Source organism: Amphiprion ocellaris, chromosome 9 (genome assembly GCF_022539595.1).
Source record: "Amphiprion ocellaris isolate individual 3 ecotype Okinawa chromosome 9, ASM2253959v1, whole genome shotgun sequence".
Taxonomy (NCBI): domain Eukaryota; kingdom Metazoa; phylum Chordata; class Actinopteri; family Pomacentridae; genus Amphiprion; species Amphiprion ocellaris.
The window spans coordinates 12,401,525-12,420,706 of NC_072774.1; the positions used below are offsets into that span (position 1 = coordinate 12,401,525).

The 19,182-nt window shown below is 39.7% G+C and overlaps 2 protein-coding genes across 7 annotated transcripts in view; one reads left to right on the forward strand and one right to left on the reverse strand.

Moving 5' to 3' along the window:
• The window catches only part of fli1rs (Fli-1 proto-oncogene, ETS transcription factor-related sequence), a 28,376-nt gene extending 18,252 nt beyond the window's left edge, over window positions 1–10,124 (forward strand). For 2 of the 4 annotated variants that reach the window (XM_055013975.1, XM_055013976.1), the window contains exons 4-10: window positions 1,451–1,654; window positions 3,288–3,380; window positions 5,079–5,147; window positions 5,305–5,367; window positions 7,303–7,350; window positions 7,584–7,736; window positions 9,084–10,124. In XM_055013975.1, coding sequence (XP_054869950.1) covers window positions 1,451–1,654; window positions 3,288–3,380; window positions 5,079–5,147; window positions 5,305–5,367; window positions 7,303–7,350; window positions 7,584–7,736; window positions 9,084–9,607 — 1,154 coding nt within the window. In that variant the 3' untranslated portion in view covers window positions 9,608–10,124. The remainder of the gene's footprint in view (window positions 1–1,450; window positions 1,655–3,287; window positions 3,381–5,078; window positions 5,148–5,304; window positions 5,368–7,302; window positions 7,351–7,583; window positions 7,737–9,083) is intronic. The other 2 variants (XM_023284581.3, XM_023284583.3) reach the window with 2 other exon arrangements.
• Window positions 10,125–11,445: 1,321 nt separating this feature from the next.
• On the reverse strand, window positions 11,446–18,201 carry zp3d.2 (zona pellucida glycoprotein 3d tandem duplicate 2). Of its 3 annotated transcripts, XM_023284579.3 has the most exons (9): window positions 17,636–18,199; window positions 16,406–16,521; window positions 16,196–16,299; window positions 14,607–14,781; window positions 14,403–14,508; window positions 14,168–14,256; window positions 14,002–14,075; window positions 12,912–13,117; window positions 11,446–11,608 (listed from the first exon to the last, which is right to left on the reverse strand). In XM_023284579.3, the coding sequence occupies exons 1-9, from the start codon at window positions 18,092–18,094 to the stop codon at window positions 11,582–11,584; spliced, it is 1,356 nt and encodes a 451-aa protein (XP_023140347.2). In that variant the 5' UTR covers window positions 18,095–18,199; the 3' UTR covers window positions 11,446–11,581. The 3 variants fall into 3 exon arrangements, with proteins under 3 accessions (XP_023140347.2, XP_023140345.2, XP_023140344.2); XM_023284577.2 differs by lacking the exon at window positions 11,446–11,608 and having other exon boundaries at window positions 12,431–13,117; window positions 14,168–14,253; window positions 17,636–18,201; XM_023284576.2 differs by lacking the exon at window positions 11,446–11,608 and having other exon boundaries at window positions 12,434–13,117.
• Window positions 18,202–19,182: the final 981 nt, after the last annotated feature.

Sequence of the window (19,182 nt, forward strand, 5' to 3'; positions counted from 1 at the left end):
ATAAAACACCAGATAATATGCCCCAACATTAAAAACTACAACATCTTCGACATGTTTTGATGCAACAAAGTAAAGCATAAAAGCACCGCAAACTTAGATTTGGTGTAGCTGGTTTCTAATGAATTTTTGTGAATATGCGAACATTTTGAAAGTTAACTACTTTAACCTGGTGAAAGAAGAGTCCATCACTGAAAAGTCAGCAGTGTTTAAAACTAACCCTACAAGTCTCATACATCAGCACTCAGATTACGATGAGCTCAGACAAACTTTCCATCTTCAGAAAACATTCTTCTACTGTCAAGCTCTGGAAAGTGAAGCTCAAATATCCACAAGAGACAACTATTGTACATATAGCATACAACAGAAGCAAGTACATCCCTGTTCATCACCTAAATGCTTCAACTTTAAAGTCACTGCAAAATATCAAGTCAAATATTTCCTCTTTGGAACAATGAAAAACAAACATTTTACAAAGACTATATTGAAAATTTAGACCTCAAAGTAAAAACTCAAAGCAACAAAAGCGAATCTACCTGTGATCACTGAAACTAAACAGAGTTCACCTGTGATTTTCAATCAGCTTAACTGCATGAACATGGTTCTAAAATGAGCTGCAAATAGCAGAATTTTCTCAGGTTTGGACCTATGAGTTGTCGAGATCCACTAAAAATCAGTGGAATCACAGTAGCAGCAGTAATCTGAAGGTATAGAAACAGTACCACTAATCAGAGCTGCAGTGGTCGTCCTTTTAAAATCTCTCTACAGACAGTGAGCTACTTTCACACAACAAACAGCAGCAGGTTCAGACTAGGCACAGGAGTAATCAGTGGAAATCTGAGTTTCTGTGAAGCCCTGGCAACTGCAAAATGAAGCTTGGCTAAGCCTTATCAATGTTGGGAGCACATTCTTTACTCAGATAAGACACATTTGTTGGGCTCCAGCATGAGTCCAGCATGTCTGGTGTAAACCTGACTGGGACTACCACAGTGAATGCAGAGTCCTGACAGTGAAGCATGGAGGTGGATGTGTGATGATATGGAGTTATATGAGTGCAAAAGACATTTATAGATGCGCCATGAATGTCTGACAAAATGACTCCAAGTCTGCAATTTTATAAAGGAGCAAATACTCAGCTTAGAAGTAATCCGACTGCTTCAGGGTTAGACGTTAGAATCATTTGACATTTAAATGATATTGCACAGAGGTGTACTCACTTCTGTTGTCTTGTATTAGCACAGGAAATGAGAGATGAGTTCTACCAGAGTGAGTTATGATAACTGATCTATCGGCGACTTCTACAACTTCCTTTTCATGTGACTAGGGTTTAAGCAAAATAACAGATAACAGCGTGTGCAAACTCCAGCCAGCAAAGACATTTATTCAGAAAAACTAAAAATCAGACTCGTGCTGTAAATGCAAAGTGAAAGTTTTTGTTCTGAATCTTTGCCAGATCCTGAGGTTTGGACACAGGACCACGTGCGGCAGTGGTTGGACTGGGCCATCAAGGAGTACGTCCTGGAGGAGGTGGACGTCGTGCTGTTCCAAGCACTCGACGGCAAGGCCCTGTGCAAGATGACTAAGGAAGACATGATGCGGCTCACGTCGGCCTACAACGCAGACATCCTGCTCTCACACCTCAGTTACCTCCGACAGAGTAAGGCTCCAGATCTCTCTCTGCAGCTGACAACACTGTTCCCTTCTTACTGGCATCCAGTAGCAGAAGGGTCAGTCAATATAAAATCTACTGAATATGACAAAAGTTCCCCCCCTGACCTCCTCAGGACCAGCTGATAGTTTATCTGCAATAACTTTAGTGTAGCATTAGAGTTACTGGCTCTTGAAGTACGGTGGATCAAAATGTCAGACTTTTTGAACACTACTTCCATCACATCTGAGCACAAGAGATCAACATGAAAATTTAGGGCTGAAAAAAACAAACACATGAGCTTTGCTACAAACAGTAAAACTGAACAAAATCATTTCTGATAATTCAACAAACAAAACTTCAGCACATGGGAAACATGGTCAGTCAGAACTAGCGAAAATGAAAAGGTCTCATCTACATTTGACATCATGCTCATCTTTACTTGGATAAAATCACACCATAAATGACACTATATGGTTTCAGTTAAATTTCATAGATTGGCACCAATTTAAAGCTTTTTTTTTTTTTTTATACAGGAAAGCGCTTTGACAGCTGCTGTTTAAATGTGCTGTGAATTATCAGAGAACAGAAAACTCATCCAGTGTACCAATGCTTGTTTCTATGACTAGAGACAGTAAACTGCTGCAGTTCTACTGATGAAACAACGTATTATATATCCCATAATAGTGATGCTCAAAGCTGGTTATAAAAAGAAAAAACAGATTTAGTCTTCAGGTTACGACACTTGGAGTGGATGTTAAATCAATTTGGTTGCAGCATTTAAACAGAACTGCTGTGAAAATTTTATCTTTTTTCTGTACCGATGAAGTTATGAGGCTCAGAGAAGACGGCCAAAGCAACGCAAATTAAAAAGTGTGAAATTTAGACCCATCTCTGTGTATTCAAGGGCCTTTCACTCTAAAAATATTCATAGTATGACGGAAAAACTTTGCATTGGTTTCATTAAATATACTGAAGTTATTGTAGAGAAAAAAAACTCGTCTGAGTCTGAGAGGATCAGGTGGGAGACACTAATCGATTTAATCAGAATCAGAAATAAAATCAGACTCCAGGCTCTCTGGCAATGTATTAACCAACTAGTCCATTACTGTAAAAACTGACTAACATTTTCCTGTTGCAGCTGCTTTTCTTTTTTGTTTTAATCACTGCAATTTTTTTTTCCAAATTACAACTGTTCCTTTTGTCTTTTTGTGGTGAGAATCTTCGCCATTTCCTGAAATTACGCTCTCAGAAAAATAACTGATCATTGCAGCTATTCTAAAAACCCTTCTGTATGTTGTTGAATTTTTAACAAACTTTTCAAAAAGGAAGCGAGATGTGAGATGCTTGCGGTCTTCGGTGACTTTTGTGACCGCTGTTCCTCTTGAGTGCAGGTTTCCTGTGTTTGGCGTATAACATCGACGTCATCATGATGTTGGATCCTTGCTGCATTACATAATTTTGTGTTTCTGACTGAAGCAACAGCGGTTTGGCTTTCAAGGTGAAATCAGCAGCAAAGTCTCTGCTGTTAAGGCTTCAAGGCAAACAGGGACCTCGACAGAGTCAACTCCTCCCAAGTGCTTTTATGTCTTTCATGCCAATCCTAACCCTAAGCATTTTTTGAAAAAAATCTTTGTTCCAGGTAGCCCCACGTTCTCGTACTCCTCCAATCCTACAAACACACCACCACCACCACCACAACAGCAACAACAACCCAGACTGCAGGTGAAAGCAGGTGAGATCATCCACTCTTCATTTCAGCTCCTCGTAAAAGCAAATGCATGATGGAAACCTGCATGGATGTCAGAATAGTTAACGTTGCTAAACCCTCTGAATTCCAATTAGTTTCTGGGTTTTTATTTTCTCTTTGTTATCTTTTTATTCACTGAGGTATCATTTTTCATTGCATATAAAGTCCTGCACCTCTATGGAAACAGCACAACCATGACTAGAAGTACAGAGAACTAATCATAACAAAAGACAAGTTTCTTTTATTTATTTTACACAAGTCAAATAAACCTGGGATCAACACGTATGACATTTTTCCAAATATCCACAGGTATTACCTAAATTAGGAAGAAAAAAAAAGCACACTACAGATATTTCACAATTCATATTTTCACAGGCTCTACAAACTTTTCCACTCCACACTGCACCGAATGGATCTTCCAACACTCATGCATTTAATTTCTTTTCTTGCTAAACTTCTTAGATGACATGCACAGAATACAGTGATTTTGATGAACTATCACAAATCTAAAGATGCATTTAATTATTTTTCTTGTGGAAACAAGATTTTTAATTTATTATTTTGAGCATTTTAACAGTGTCATACTGCACAAAAGCATATGTCTAAGTACTCGGTACTTCTAGCTATGATTGGCTAGTGTTGTTTCCACAGAGGTGAAGGACTTGCTGCTTTATGTTGCAGTGAAAAATGAGCTCATAGTGAGTAAAAATGTGACAGCAGCAAGAAACAGTTTGGAGTTCAGAGGATTAAAAAAGCAAGATAATTTTTATTGACCAGCCAGGAACTACAGTTTTTAGAAAATGCTTTGAATATGTAAAAAAGGAGAGTATCTTTAGGGTGTTAATAGTGTTAGTAACATCTGTAGGATCTTGGAAAACTTTTGTACATGCTCATTATGCTTTTTTTCTCAACTTTTGAAAACAGTCAAATAAATTAAAGTTCCATTTTTGTGTTATTAGGATTTCTGTCGTTCTGTGTCATACTGTACAAGCCATTTTTGAGTTGTAGCGTTCTCTCTCCTAATCATGGTTGTGCTGTCTCCATGGAGGTGCAGGACTTTATATTGCAGAGAAAAATGAAACTGCTTGGATTTCAGAGGGTTATAGTTAGAAGGAAACATTGCTCTAAAAAGAGAATGATTTCTAAGTGAATTAAATGAGCCCAACATTGTGCAGACTTCTCTTTTTTTGTCACCATTATTAGTCGCACTCTGGGTGTTCCTGGGTGTGAATCAAAGCTCAGAGTTCACCATCAAGCTGTGAGGAACTACTTGAATGATTTAGGGATTCAAACATAATGTGCCGAGCTTCAGAACCATAGTTTCAAAAGTCTAAAAGGTTCATTGGCACAACATTCACCTCGGCTGACAAAACTGTGATGAGTCCAAAACTCAACAGCCAGTTTCAGACAGGAAACAGCTGCGCCGACAAAGGAAATGGGGGGTTTGGGTCCTGCTCCTGGGACACAGTTCACAATCTTGTGGCGACAGGGGTGGCCTGAACAAAAGAACGCTCACCCAAGAAGCTGCGGGTCATCATCAGACCTCCACAGTCTTATCGTCTTAGTGTCCATTTATTGACTTCCTTCCTACCCCAGCTGACCTGTCTTAGTGTCCACTTCAAAGACTCAGTGCGGCTCGGTGTCGTCGAGTCTCAACGTTGCTTGTTTGTGTCACGTTTGCAGAGAGTGGTTTTGATGAGATCAGCCGCAGGAACAGCTGGCCGTCAAACACCATGACTGCAGTGCCCAAAGGTATGAAAACAAAAACGATGATATGAAACAGTGATGGATTTTTCATGCATGAATACCTTCAAGTTTTGCATGAAATTTTACTCTGGATTTCAAAACTAGCTTACAGCTGACGACCAAACCGTTTCACACAAGTTACATGTATTTTTTTGATATCTAGGTTCTTCCATGGAGCACCAACACAGCACACGAGTTTCAGAACCTCCTTCAAGAATTGTGCAAGGTATGAAATAGTCAAATATATGTACCACTGAGTGTTCAGCCTCAGTTTGTGCTGGAAAGAGACTGTATATAAAAGATGAACGTTACCACCGAGTCTGAAAAGTGAAGCTCTAAACCTACAGTCTCTCTAACAGCCAGCAGGGGGTGACTCCGCTGGTTGCAAAAAAGAAGACCAATTATATGGAAGTCTATGAGAAAACAATCCTACTTCTCACTTGTTCCGTTACCTGACTGAATGAGTTTATGGTCTCAGTCGTTAGTTCAAGTCTCCTTCCATACAGTATGATGCTCATTCTTTAACTTATGGTCTGATTTAGCCCAAAACAGATGATAAAGCAGGCTATGTTTTAGGCCAGGCTACCTTGTCATAAACAGTGCTACTGGATGGGTTTACATGAAACCTCAATCTGACCCAGCCTTTGCTTGTGACATCCGTTTTCAAAAGCACAAGATGACGGCCAAATTCAAAAATCACAGCTTCGTTTAGGAGTCAAAAACTTATTCAGGTGATGTACATCATTTATCCAATCTGATGTAGTTGAAGCCTCAAGCAGGCTACAGATGTCTGATAACCTCATTTCTTTCTAACTTCACAATCTGTAGCCGGCTTCACTTACAGCAGCTTATCAGGCTCCATGGAGCCAACAAATTGATTATTCTTACTTTCTACTACATTTTCAGCACCAGTAAACAGAGTCTGATGCATAAAATCAGGGGAGCTCCTCTTAAAATGTGAAATGTAAATGAGCGAAAACATAAAATATTATGTTGTAACTGAAGGGACAAAATGGAGGACTCATAATTTTAGAAGACTGACTTTGCATGGTAAGTAAAAGGCAAAATATGTTGTAAAGATTAAAAAAAAGAGAAAGAAATAATGCAGAAAGTAAAGCAAATGCAGAACTGCCATAAATCTGCATTCTATCAAACAGCCAGCAGGGGGCGACTTCACTGGTTGCAAAAGGAGACTGGTTGTATAAAAGTCTATGTAAAAATGAGCCATCGTCTCAATGAATTGGTTAAATAAGCAAATATTTTCCTAATGAGTTTATGGTTTCAATCACTAATTTTAGGTTTTTTTACATACATCACTATGTTTATTTAATAAATTATGGTCCCGTTTAGAATAGCATAGATGGCAAATAAATATTTTGGTGCAGGGCTACACTGTGATTGACAGGTTGCTACTGTATGTCCATGTCCATGCAGTCTAGTATCATCACACTACCACCTCTGTGCTTCACTGTCAGGACTATGCATTCACTGTGGTAGGCCTGATTGGGTTCATACCAAACATGCCGGACTCAAAAACAAACTTATCTTTGTCTCATCTAACCGAAGAATTCATCCCAACATTCCTCATGAAAAGTTTACGTTAGTTTTGTGACGTTTTTTTTCCACTCCTCACTGATCTTCCTCTGTCCTTTTCCAGTTTTGTGAACATCACAATCAGATTTTTTTAGTTCGTGTGGCAAGTCTTTCCATTTGGAGCCATGATGCAGATGTGCAGACAGAAACAGCCAAAGATCCAAAACTGAGAAAGTGCCACTGTTCAAAGCTCATTTTAGACTCATGTTCATACTGTTGTTTATGATTGTTCAGGAGAGGAAGTACTCCACTGTGCAGGCATTAAATACTTGACATTTAAGTGATATTGCACAGGGGTGTTGGCATAATGTGTTGTATACGGTACTGGCACAAATGCAAACCATTTGCATTTGGCTGACCAAATCATTGGTGTAATGCAACTACAGTTCAGAAAATTGATGCTTGTAAAGTTAAACAACATGTGAAGAGGATTTGTCTAGGACAAGACATGATTTTATGCAGAATCTTGGAATTTTAGGACCCACAAAGTACTTGAATTTTCCTTGGGATTAATAAAGTATCTATTTATCCATCTATCTAGTCACATTAAGCTTTTTCTTTCTTGCAGATCCGTATCAGACATTAGGGCCCATCAGCAGCCGACTGGCCAACCCAGGTAAGAATTCAAACCACCGCAAGATAAACAGACAAATGAGGCCTTTACACTGTCTGCTTTGGCAACATGAGACAAACGCAAGCAAGGGCTGGCACACACACACTTCCTCTCCAAGATGGCGTAAACATCAAGCAACACATGTTGTGTCAGGAGAGTTGCACCTCGCTTACGCTGAGACGAATTCGGGCTTCCCTCTCACCAAAATGACTGTCTGCCCTGCTGTTTCCTCACAGAAGGCCAGGCCCTCAGCTCATCCAAGAACCGAACGGGCAAACAAAGTCCATACAAGCTCCCTGACCCCAGCGCTCACAGGCCTGTGGGTAGGTTTCTGCCCCGATGTCTGTCGCTTCCTCCAAGCCACACAGTGGAAAGGTCACATTTGACTGGTTAGATTTCTGTCCCATCATTGTTATGAATGTTATAGTGAATGAATGAAATCGTTTTTTTACAGCTTATGTGACATTGTTTCCAACAATTAACTTCACTTTTTCTTGTTTTGTTAAATTGCCTAAAAAATAAATAAGTAAAACAGGCAAAAAAAAAAAAACATGTCAACATCAAAAATCTGTATTTTTACAAGTAGAAATTTGGTACACTTTTGTTTTGACTCTTCTTTAAAAAAAGAAAAAAACATTATTATGCAAGTACTTGCAGTCATTATATGTATATTGGGGACTGAAACATGGCAAATATTTTTTGACTGTAATTTTTCAGATTTTGCCTGTATTGTCTTCAGTTTTATTTATACAGTGTCAATTAGAAATCAGTTTGTCTCAAGACGCTTTACAGAACCCATATGCCTGAACTAACTAACTAAATTAATAACTAATGCACAGAAAAAAGGCATTCATTTACATGTTGACTAATAAACTTCATACAAAGCAGGCAACACTGTCAATAATGTCCACATTAAATATATATGTCCACATTCTTTCGTAATGTGTGGCTGCAGAATTAAACAATTTTTTTTTTACTGTATTTAAATAAGCAAGCAAATTGTAATCATTTTACAGATACTTGCCATTATTTAAAAAAAATACTAATTTATATTAAGGATTAAAATATGGTAAATAAAGTGTAATTTAGCATTCTTGCTTTGTCAAATATACATAACTACTTAAATAATATAAAAAGTGTACATGTTCAGTGAAAAGAAAAAGAAGCCAAAGACTACAAAAAAGAAAAGTCTAAAAAACTAATTTTTTTTTCCAATATGTGGCCATACAATTACACTCTTACTATATTTAATCTACTAAAATAATATCATTTTACAGATGTACTGTTAGTTTCACGGTCTTGAAATATTTTGAACATTAGTACTCCACCAGGAAAAAAATATCAAATTCACAAAAAAAGGACTGAAACAAAGGAAAAACTATGATTTTATAAATTTTCCCTGTTTTTGTACATTTACAGATAACTAGTAAAACAACAGTATTAATTTACATGTTAAATCTGAAAACAAATTATGGCCAAAACTATAAATTGTAATTTGTAGTTGTATTTGCTTTTATTTCCACTGTTTTTACAGTTATTGAATGTGACAGATTTTTCTGTTCTTGTGGCTTGATATCTACAACCTTCCATATTACAAGAATAAAAACGCTGAGAAACAAGAACACTTTACACAGCCATTCCTGGTAACTGTGCATACATTCAGTATTGCTTGGTGTTAATATCCCATGTCAAAGTCAGCAAATGACTCCTAAACCCATCCTCATCTCCCCTCTCAGGCTCGGGGCAGATCCAGCTGTGGCAGTTCCTCCTGGAACTGCTGTCTGACAGCAACAACGCCGGCATCATTACCTGGGAGGGCACAAACGGTGAATTCAAGATGACCGACCCAGACGAGGTGGCCAAGCGCTGGGGCGAACGCAAGAGCAAGCCCAACATGAACTACGACAAGTTGAGCCGCGCCCTGCGCTACTACTACGACAAGAACATCATGACGAAGGTGCACGGCAAGCGCTACGCCTACAAGTTTGACTTCCAGGGCATCTCGCAGGCACACCAGAATCACGCAGCAGAAGGCGGGATTGTTAAGTACCAGACTGAGATGTCTTACGTGCAGCCCTACCACAGCCACCAGCCCAAAATGAACTTCATGAGTGGCCATCCTGCACCTATGCCCGTCTCCCCTGGCAACTTCTTCGGCCCTCCGTCGACATACTGGAACTCACCAAACAGCCCCATCTACCCTGGGTCAGCCATGACCAGACATCCTGCCACTCACTCCCACCTGAGCTCGTACTACTGAGGATGTTCATTTCGCACCGAACAGGACGACACAGGAGACAAACCCAAGTGTGCTACAAAACAAACGCACCCCGGCAGCACCTGAGCTGAACCCTGTCTGAAATGAAGGTGGTATGACGCTACGGTCCGTGTTGTAAAGGCATTATGATGTCGTCTTCATCACATTCCTTCTCAAAAATGGACAAAAAAGTGAGGTTTAATTAACTCTGGCATTGTACTCTTGCAAGAGTTTTTAGAATATACCAATGACATACTGTATTAACGGTTATTCAGTTGTTATGAAAGTTTTCTTCACATTTGTAAGTACTTTATTTGATATTACCTGTTGCAAAGATAAAAGTCTTTGCTGTGTGAGTAGCATAACGGTTTTGTAACTGTTCTTTTCCACATCACAGGTCGAAACTGCAGTTATGACATTCAAAGACCTGACATTTTGTAAAAGAATTTGTACAGAATGATGTAGCAATGAAACATTTAAGCATGATGTAAAGCTAATAAATAACGCTTGCACCTGAGAATGAACTTGCACAGCTTTTTTTTAGATCACAAAATACTCTGCAGGTTTGCCCTTTGGTAAAATAGACTCATCGCACGTTTTGGGAAATACAGTTATTTGCTTTATAGACAAATTCTCGATGAGAAGATAACGTGTGTTCAGTTTTAAAGAGATCAGTATGTAGACTGGTAGCTGGGGTTATATTTCCGTGCTGTTGAGCATACAGACTTCCGTGGACTTAAATAATACCATTAACTTTCTAGTAGCCCCGAGTGATAAAACAACAGCAATATACAACACCAATATACACTTTATCAATAGCAAAAATAAACAATTCTTCAATAGAATTTTCAATTGTTTCACTTAAATGCTATCAGATCCAAGCTTCTATGAAAGCGCATAACGAAAACACAAAGCCGGTTACATAAACAAACTGGAGCACCTTTGCCCTAATTTCCGTGCAGGTCTCCCAAGGCATGTTAGTCCGCCGCTACCTCAGCCTCCATTCCTAAGCTTTTCAGCCCAAAACCCCCAAAGAGCTGGTGTCAGATATTCACTGGCTGAAGCATGAGGACATCAACACATGCTAGCACTGTGTTCGTATATGAAACAACCAGAACTCCATTCGTTCCTACGAGAGGCCCCGTGATCTCCGGTGTATAAACGAAACTCCTCCTTTTGATTCGAAACGAAAAGAAACTCTTTTGGCTTGTTTAGCACGAACTAGCTGTGTAACCTACAGAGAACACCTAAACTGTAGTGCTTTATACAACTTGTAATGAAATATGGTACTAAACTGGCTCCACATGTGCATTTTCCATAAAACTTGTATGGCTGCGGTGAAGTTTCCATCCATCTGTAACGAACTGATTTAACTGCATTGACCACCAGGGGGCACCGCCTGAATTATATACAAATGTATGACTAAGACGAAGAACTATGTGTAAATGAGGCTTAATATGCCCATCTAAACAAAGGCATAACAATAATACAAAAGCACACAAAAAGCCCTCCTTAAACAAAATTACACAGTAATGTAAGACAGGATATCAGCTAAATCCATCAGAGTAATCTGCAGGGTATCTTTTGCGTTTTAAGAGTTCTGATTCAGCTTTGAGTTGCAGGAGGGTAAAGTTACAGCAACAGTAAACGCCTGCTTTCACAGTATTGCATGAGTATTTCTACACTCAATCCCAGTTACTGCCAACCCTTCAAATAGTTGACAACTTGCTCCACTACCTGTGCCAACGTCATCCGGTGAAGTAAAAGTTCTGAGTACTTTCTCCACCACTGTCCATCTCTGCATCTTAAGGTACAAACACTTAATAGTCACAGAAATCAATGCATTTTAATCAGTGAGGTCCCATAGCCATAGCCTGACTGTACATCCACATTAATGAAGGAGGTGACATAGATGAGTGTGTTTGTTGTTGAGTTTGAGAGTCTGTCCTGATATCTGAGAGAAGTCAAGTGTTGCTATCAGGGCAGTAAACTGACTTCACTTAGCTGTTAGGAGACAAGAGCAGAATAGTTACTGAAAGTCTGTGTGTCATGTTCACCATCAGAGACAAAATAAATAGATCATGTCAAACACTGCTAACCACAGACAAATGTCAGCAACAAAAACACAGAGCTAGATAAAGTAACCATAGCAACGGTGGTCTCTTTCCTGGTTAATATTTTCATGTTTATATCGGCTGCTTTACTGCAATGACAGAGTCAATGTTATCATTACAAAGACTTTCTTGGCAACATTTGTTCAATGAAGGTGAATGTTAAAATATAATCACACAGTTTGTGTTGTTGACTTGCTAATCAAGCAACACACCAACAACTGAGCAGGTTAACTGACAATAATGCAGGGCATTTTAAAGATAAATGCAACAGGAGACTGAAAACAACAACACTCAGCTCACAGGACTAATGTGCAGACGGTAGATGTACTGTAATTGCAACTGCATTGAGTACATATTAATAATAAACTTTCATACTGACTCCTTTGGAAAAAGGTAGAACCTGAATAATCTCCAAATATAAACTTCAGTAAGTGAATACACGAAGTAAACACAGCATGTAGGAGTAGCCGAATCACAGGCAGTATCCGTGTGCAAACTTAGATTAGGGCTGGACCTGAATATCCGAATATTTGGTCGTGACGGTGGTATCCGAATATTTATTCTGAGATCCGAATATGTGGATTCTGCGTTAGTATAGCTGAACCAGGAAAAGCCAGCAAATCATGTTGTTCGCCCAACACAAGTGCTACAAGTACAAGCTGTGTGGAAAAATGCTTTTAAAATCATACTCTAGGGCAAAATCAGCACACTTTGTATAATCAGATCTGACTACTGATTCTGTACGTGCAGTTTTTAAGTCTTGGTGAGCAATGAAGATGTAGTTATGGCTTTCTCTATATATATTTAGAAAGGAGGTTGGTCTTACTACAAAAGCTACTTTTCAAACAATATGATTTAATAAAAAACACCATTTCTAATCATTTAAAAACGTTATTTGATTCCTGGAAATCATCTTGCAGCATCCACTTTGGGAACCACTGTTCTATAATCCTGCTTTGAGCGTACTGTGCAATGAAGCCTCCTGGACTGAACTTATCACCGTTCAAGTGCCAACTTTATTCGTCAAAATCAAAGATTTCTTCAAATATTCTGCGAGGTTCTCCGACCTCCTTCTCCTCCACAACAGCGGAACCCTTCACCTGCTTCTCCTCACCTTTCTCCTCCTCCCACACCACCCCTCCACCTCCAAACGGCCACTCCAACTCCTCCTCCATGTTCTCCGCCTTACCCACCACAGTCACGGCTGTCTTTTCAGGTGTCGACATCCGCTTCCGCTTAGTCACCTCTCTGGTCGTCTCTGGTTGTTGTGCTGCTGTTGGTTGTGTTGTTGTTGTTGTTGTTGTAGTAGTAGTAGTGTTGTAAACCACCTTCCTCTTTGTTGTGGTGAGTTTCGCTTTAGGCTCAATTTTCCACGATTTGCTGCTGATTATTTGGGTCACTGGAAAGTACAGAATGTTTTATCTTTTATTCTGACATCACTTATTCTAAAATTAGAGCAGATATCACTATGACAAGGAAAAATAAACCAACAGATGCTCCAATTCTATTAAATAGCGTCAATTAGACGAGAGTCACAGACGCTCTAAAGTGGGGATGTCAATGATTAATCAGGTAATTGCCATTTAATCGATTAAAAATGTATTAACCGATAAAGCGGCAGATCCAGGACATGCATGTCAGAAAATGTACCGTAAGAGACCTGTAGTATCTGGTTGTTCCACTAGGTGGAGTCTCTTATTGTTTAATGCTGTAGCAACCCAAGGAGGCTGTAGCTCAGACTATGGCCAGCACTCTTTGCAGATGAGCTGGTTTACTAGGACAATGTTCTTACAAATAATAAGGTAACCACGCTGCTTTTGCAGTGAATATTTCAGATCCGTGCTTAAAAATGGCATCATGTGGCAGACTGTCGGTTAAAAAATGACCGGGACTGAATGGAGATTTTGCCAATCACAGCTGGCATTTTTTCAACACGTCACAGAAAACAACATTTAAGTTTCCTACAGGGGCACAACTTTACTTAAACTCATTGTGTACTTGTTAAAGCAATAAACAAGCCTTATTTGTACACATTATTCTTCTATATGTGTCATTAACTGTGTTTTGTCATGAAGGTTTGCCTCTCATCCACTACAAGTATTGAATGGCCTGGCCAGCAGAAACCAAGTCGTTTCAGACTTTGGCTATACAGACAATACTGGTCATTGCAGCTTTAAATCTTCTCATGTGATTTCACTGATAGAGTAGGATTTCTTTAGTTTCATTCCTAAATCATGGTAGAATGTGTTTTATTGTGGAAAAATGCAGGTCGTGAAGACTCACCAGTGGATGCAGCAGAGCTACAGTTGGAGTCACAGCAGGTGCACACAGAGTCCGGTCCAAACAGCTCAACCCATCTGAGAAAAACTGCAATCAAGAGCTTATCCCTTTTGAGATTGACATGTCCAGATTTTTTTATTTCTAAAGTGCCCCTCAATGCAAAACAAACCTCTTGGCTTTCGTGTCGTAGTTGCAGGACTTGGTTATCGGAGACGGGACCGAACTGCTCACGGACATGGTGCAGTGCATGTAGAGCTGCTGCAGCAGAGAAAAGTTCAGATTTTCAGTCAATTAAAATGTGTCTGTCTCTGTATCCAGACATTAACCTGATGGCTTATATTGAAAAAAATAATAGCAGAGAGGGCAGAAATATGTCAGATTAGTAAAGTGGCAGTCCTGCTTACCTGTCCCGTCACTCCCTTGAACAGGAAGGCGTCCACAGAGAATCTCACAACGTTGTTTTTGTGTGGGATGAATCTGGAGCGACTGTCCTTGCTTTCTACCATACATCTTTATCAGAAGGAGAGAGACACTGACAATGACGTATGCTAATTTGCCTTTTTTTTTTTTTTGCTTTTAGATAAACCTTCAGTGTGACGTGTAATTACCCAAAGTTTGTCACAACTGGAAACTGAGGCGTGGAGGTGTGGGACCTCTCGGGAGTGGCGTAACATGAGTGGACGTACAGCCTTTCATCATGGGCCGTGGGCAGGGCCTCGGCCTCAAAGTACATGGGTTTCCCCAGGACATACTGATCTGATGGAGAGAGTCTTTCCCACTGAGCTGGAAGACAGAAAGAAACCAGTCAGATAACAGGTGTAGCAGCTGAACTATTTTTATGATTCAAAACTGTATCATTTCTCGATAAATGCATTATTTCTAAGTCTCACACAGTATTTCCTCTTATAAACACTCAAAAACAAATACTTCAGCATGACTATATTGAAAATTCAGGCTCCAAAGTAGAAATTCAAAGCAACAAAAGTGAATCTACTTGTGGTTACTGAAACTAAACTGAGTCCACCTGTGACTTCCAATCAGCCTAACTGCATGAACATGGTTCTAAAATGAGCTGTTAACAGCAGAACTGTTTCTGTTTTTGACCAACAGTTTGTGTCTATCTGCATCATGGCTCCACATGGGAAAGAATTGACTGATGAACTGTAACAACTGCTTGAGACTTCATATAGATGGAAAAGGACACAGGAAAATCAACTAAAAACTGGCAGAACTGCAGCTGCAGCAGTAATCTGGAGGTACAGAAGGAGTCACAGTGCCACTAATCAGAGCTGCTGCAGTTGTTGTACTTGTACAATAATTTCAGAGTTTGTGTGACACCTCAGACCGTGTCAAGAACAAGTCATAGCATCACGAAAAACACCACTGCTCATCCGTCATCACAAATCTGCAAAATGGAACCTTGAATGGTGGCAGCACATTCTTTGGTTAGATTAGACCAAGATAAATTTGATGGGCTCAGATGGCATCCAGCAGGTTTTGTGTGAACCTGACCAGGACGACAACAGTAGATGCATAGTCCTGACAGTGAAGCACAGATGTGGGATGTGACCTGACTGGAATCCAAGAGAACATCTACATTTTAAGAGAAAGGTCGAAAAACACAACTAGCCCAGCCAAGAAAAGCTGAAAAAATAGTCTGTGAAGAATGACCAAACATTTCTGCAGGAATTTGCCGTCCTCAATGAAATTAGTCCGTCATCAAAAAAAGGTACTTTGGGGCCTGTATATAAGTTTATACTGCTTATTCTATATAAGAGCTAATATCTTATGGCTCAACTTGGAGGTAATGTGATTATTGTAAGATGTGGTTTTGAATCATTTAATTTTTTACTGTACAGTTGTGTTCTTATTCTTACTGTGTACTCCCCAGTGGCTTGAATAAGGCTCAAAAACAAGATACTGAACTGCTGCTATAATAAAAATTGAAAATAAATTTTGAGAGCAGTGGCGGGAAAGCAGACTTTCAAACTGCTAAACTTCTTCAATCCAAACATTTTCAATCACCTCAAAAATATTTCTCTTGCATACAGATTGTTTCAGCCTTTGCTCTCATCCATTAAAAATGAGAAAAGAAAACAATGATTTTTCTTTATTTTCATATAATTAACTTTCCAAGACCAATGAAAACCACAGAAATCCGCTGAAGGTTGATAGTAAGATGCGATTTAGTGTTTACCATTTCGTGGCGTCAGAATGAACTTTGCTCCGTTCATCATTTGCTTGAAGACCTTGCGCAACTGCACTTTTGGTGTGTAGCCAATTTTGTAGGAGTATTGGTACCTAAAAAGTTAAAAACATTATCCACATTTTTGAAAAAAAAAAAACAGAGTTAAAATAGGATTTCTGAGTTGGTGCATATAACTTTCCAGCTTGGATCCAATCTCACCTGTTGAAATAACACGCAACAGGCAGGGTAAAAGGCACACTTCGTCTGATTGGTCCTTGCAGCATCGGTGGGTCATATCGGAGTGTGTTTGTATAAGCCACCTGGTTATCAATTATCTGAAAACAAACAGCTAAATTATTCACTGTCATTCAACAGGACTACAGCCTACTAGAGAAGATGCAGGGTTGTACACTAACATAAATGCATCAGAACGCTAACACGGTAGGTTGACCATCATCCTAGTTCAGCATGTTAGCATTTGCTAGCTCAGGTTGAGGGCAATTATTAGAAATTTACCAGAATATTGACAGATGGAATGAGTTCGCTAAAGTTACTACCTCATCCTCCCAGGATCAAGACAGTAGTTTTTGAAACCAACACTCAAACAGATGAGTGAAGGTACAATGAAGGTATTCTAAGCTGCTGCAGGAGCACTGGGAGCAGAGTATCACTGCACAAGGACAATAACTCAGTGGGGATGGTGACCAATTCAAATTGGGCACATTTTTGGGATTTTTACAGGCACAAGCGACTAATCTTGGTAACTTGTTGGATTAAAGACGGTTGCATATTTTATTTAATTGACTTTGAAAGACTGCAAACACACAAAACTTTACATGTTCAAAAAAAAGATTTGGCCCAAACAGTATTTCTTATCCAGCCAGGTCACAAATGCAACAGGAATAAATCATGTTTCCTACTTTATCTTGTCACATTCAACTCTTCATGGCCGTTTTCCATCACAGTTTGGTTGTTCTACATCTTTTTGACGTTGTAGTACTTCCCATTTGTCTTGTGTTTTATTTCTTTTTTTGGATTGCTTTTGTCACATTTTGGTCATTTTCACAACTTTTTGTGGTTTGGTTTTTGCTCGTTTTACATCTATTTGAGGTTGTAGTCCATCACATTTTACAACTTTCTGTCGGCAGTTTGTTACCCTTTTGGTACTTCTGTGTGACATTTCGGTAGCTTTCCAACTTTTATGTCATCTTATGAGCATTTTGTATTATACTTTTTGTAATTTCACAACTTTTTGTGGTTGTTTTGGTAACACGGAAGGAGAAAGGAAATTACCACAGTCAAAAGAACTTATCCTCTGGTAGCCATAAATGCAAGCACCAAATTTGTTGGCAACCAAAACAAACTCTGCCATAAGAAAACAGACTTTGCTTTGGAGGGCTTCTTAGCCCAGTTTACCTACTAGTGGAGATATGTCAGTGTCAGACTCACCGTGCGTTTGGTTCCACACATGCAAAAGTCATACTCAAAATAAAGGTGATCTTTGGTCGATGTAGTGACGCTGCACGTCCCCAGTTTGAGCCCGGAGACGTCCCCGCTGCCCAGAACGCCCCTCTCCACCTGCACCCTCATCTTCCTCCGCTCGCACGAAGTCTTCACGGAAACACCCGAAGCGCTGGGCGGGGTGGCGCTGGGCCGAGCCGGGAGCAGGACCTCCCGCAGCGGCCCGGGGAGCGGCTCCTGCCCGGTGCCTTTGACTGGAGAGAAGTGCTCCTTCTGCACCAGCGGCTGCCTGGAGTCCACGAACATGGGGAGGTCGAGGTACGGCGCGTTCCTCCGGTGGAGTCTCCTCATCACCTGGGCAGGTGGCTGGGAGGCCCTGCGGCCCTCAGTGGAGGGCAGCAGCGGCAGGAGGAGCAGCAGCGGTAGGTAGAGCATGTTCACACACATCTTACGCGTCTTAAACTCGGTTTCAGGTTGGCGGCGTCCAGCCTCGCGATGCTCTCTTTACCTGGAGCCCAATTAGCAGCAGGTGGTGATGAACAGGAAATACTGAGAACCAGAGTGGCGCCGCTCATTGGCTGCTTCAGGTAATACAACAGAGCGGCTCTGCTTTTTTACGACTTTGTGGTCATTTTGCATCACTGTTTGGTTGTTTTACATCTGTTTGGGGTTGTTTTTGCAACACATTTTATGTTGTTTTTTGTCTTTTTGTGGTTATTTTGAATTGCATTTAGGTTGTTTACATCTTTTTGAGGTCAATTTGCGTTACATTTTGGTTTGCTCATGTCTACTTGTGTTCATTTTGCATCACATTTTGTTTCTTTTTGCTGTAATTTTGAATCAGATTTAGGTTGTTTTATGTCTTTTTGTGGTCATTTTGCATCACGTTTTGGTTGTTTTACGTCTTTATGTGGTCATTTTGCAACACATTTTGATTGTTTTATGTGTACAGGTGGACATTTTGCGTAACATTTTGGTTTGCCTATGTCTATTTATGTTCATTTTGCAACACATTTTGGTTGTTTTACATCTTTATGTGGCCATTGTGCATCACATTTTGGTTTGCTTACATTTATTTGTGGTCATTTTTTTACTCTCTGGTCACTGTTGCCATTTTCATGTCTTATATGGTCATTTAATAAATCTTTGTGGTCCTTTTGTGACACATTTAGGTTGTTTTACATCTTTATGTGGCTAGTTTACGTCACATTTTTGTTGTTTTATGTCTTTTGTGGTCATTTTGCAACACATTTTGGTGGTTTTACATCTTTTTGTAGACATTTTGCATCACATTTTGGTTTGTTTATGTCTATTTGTAGTCATTTTGTTACTCTGTTGTCACTGTTGCCATTTTCATGTCTTATATGGTCATTTAGTAAGTCTTTGTGGTCATTTTGCATCACATTTTGGGTGTATTATGTCTTTTTTGGTCATTTTGCATACCTTTTTTGGCCTTTTATATCTTCATTGTATGGATTTTGTGTAGGGTTTTGCATGTCCTCATAGCCGCTTTTTGTGTGCATGGTTGTTTTGTG

What these genes read in the sequence shown, in the direction of transcription:
- zp3d.2 (XM_023284576.2), bottom strand. Translation starts at nt 18,094, where the DNA reads ATGTGTGTGAACATGCTCTACCTACCGCTGCTGCTCCTCCTGCCGCTG. An exon ending in CATTCTGACGCCACGAAATG is followed by an intron (nt 14,782 to 16,195) that starts GTAAACACTAAA and finishes TCTGTCTTCCAG; the next exon opens with CTCAGTGGGAAAGACTCTCT. An exon ending in TCAAGGGAGTGACGGGACAG is followed by an intron (nt 14,257 to 14,402) that starts GTAAGCAGGACT and finishes TCTCTGCTGCAG; the next exon opens with CAGCTCTACATGCACTGCAC.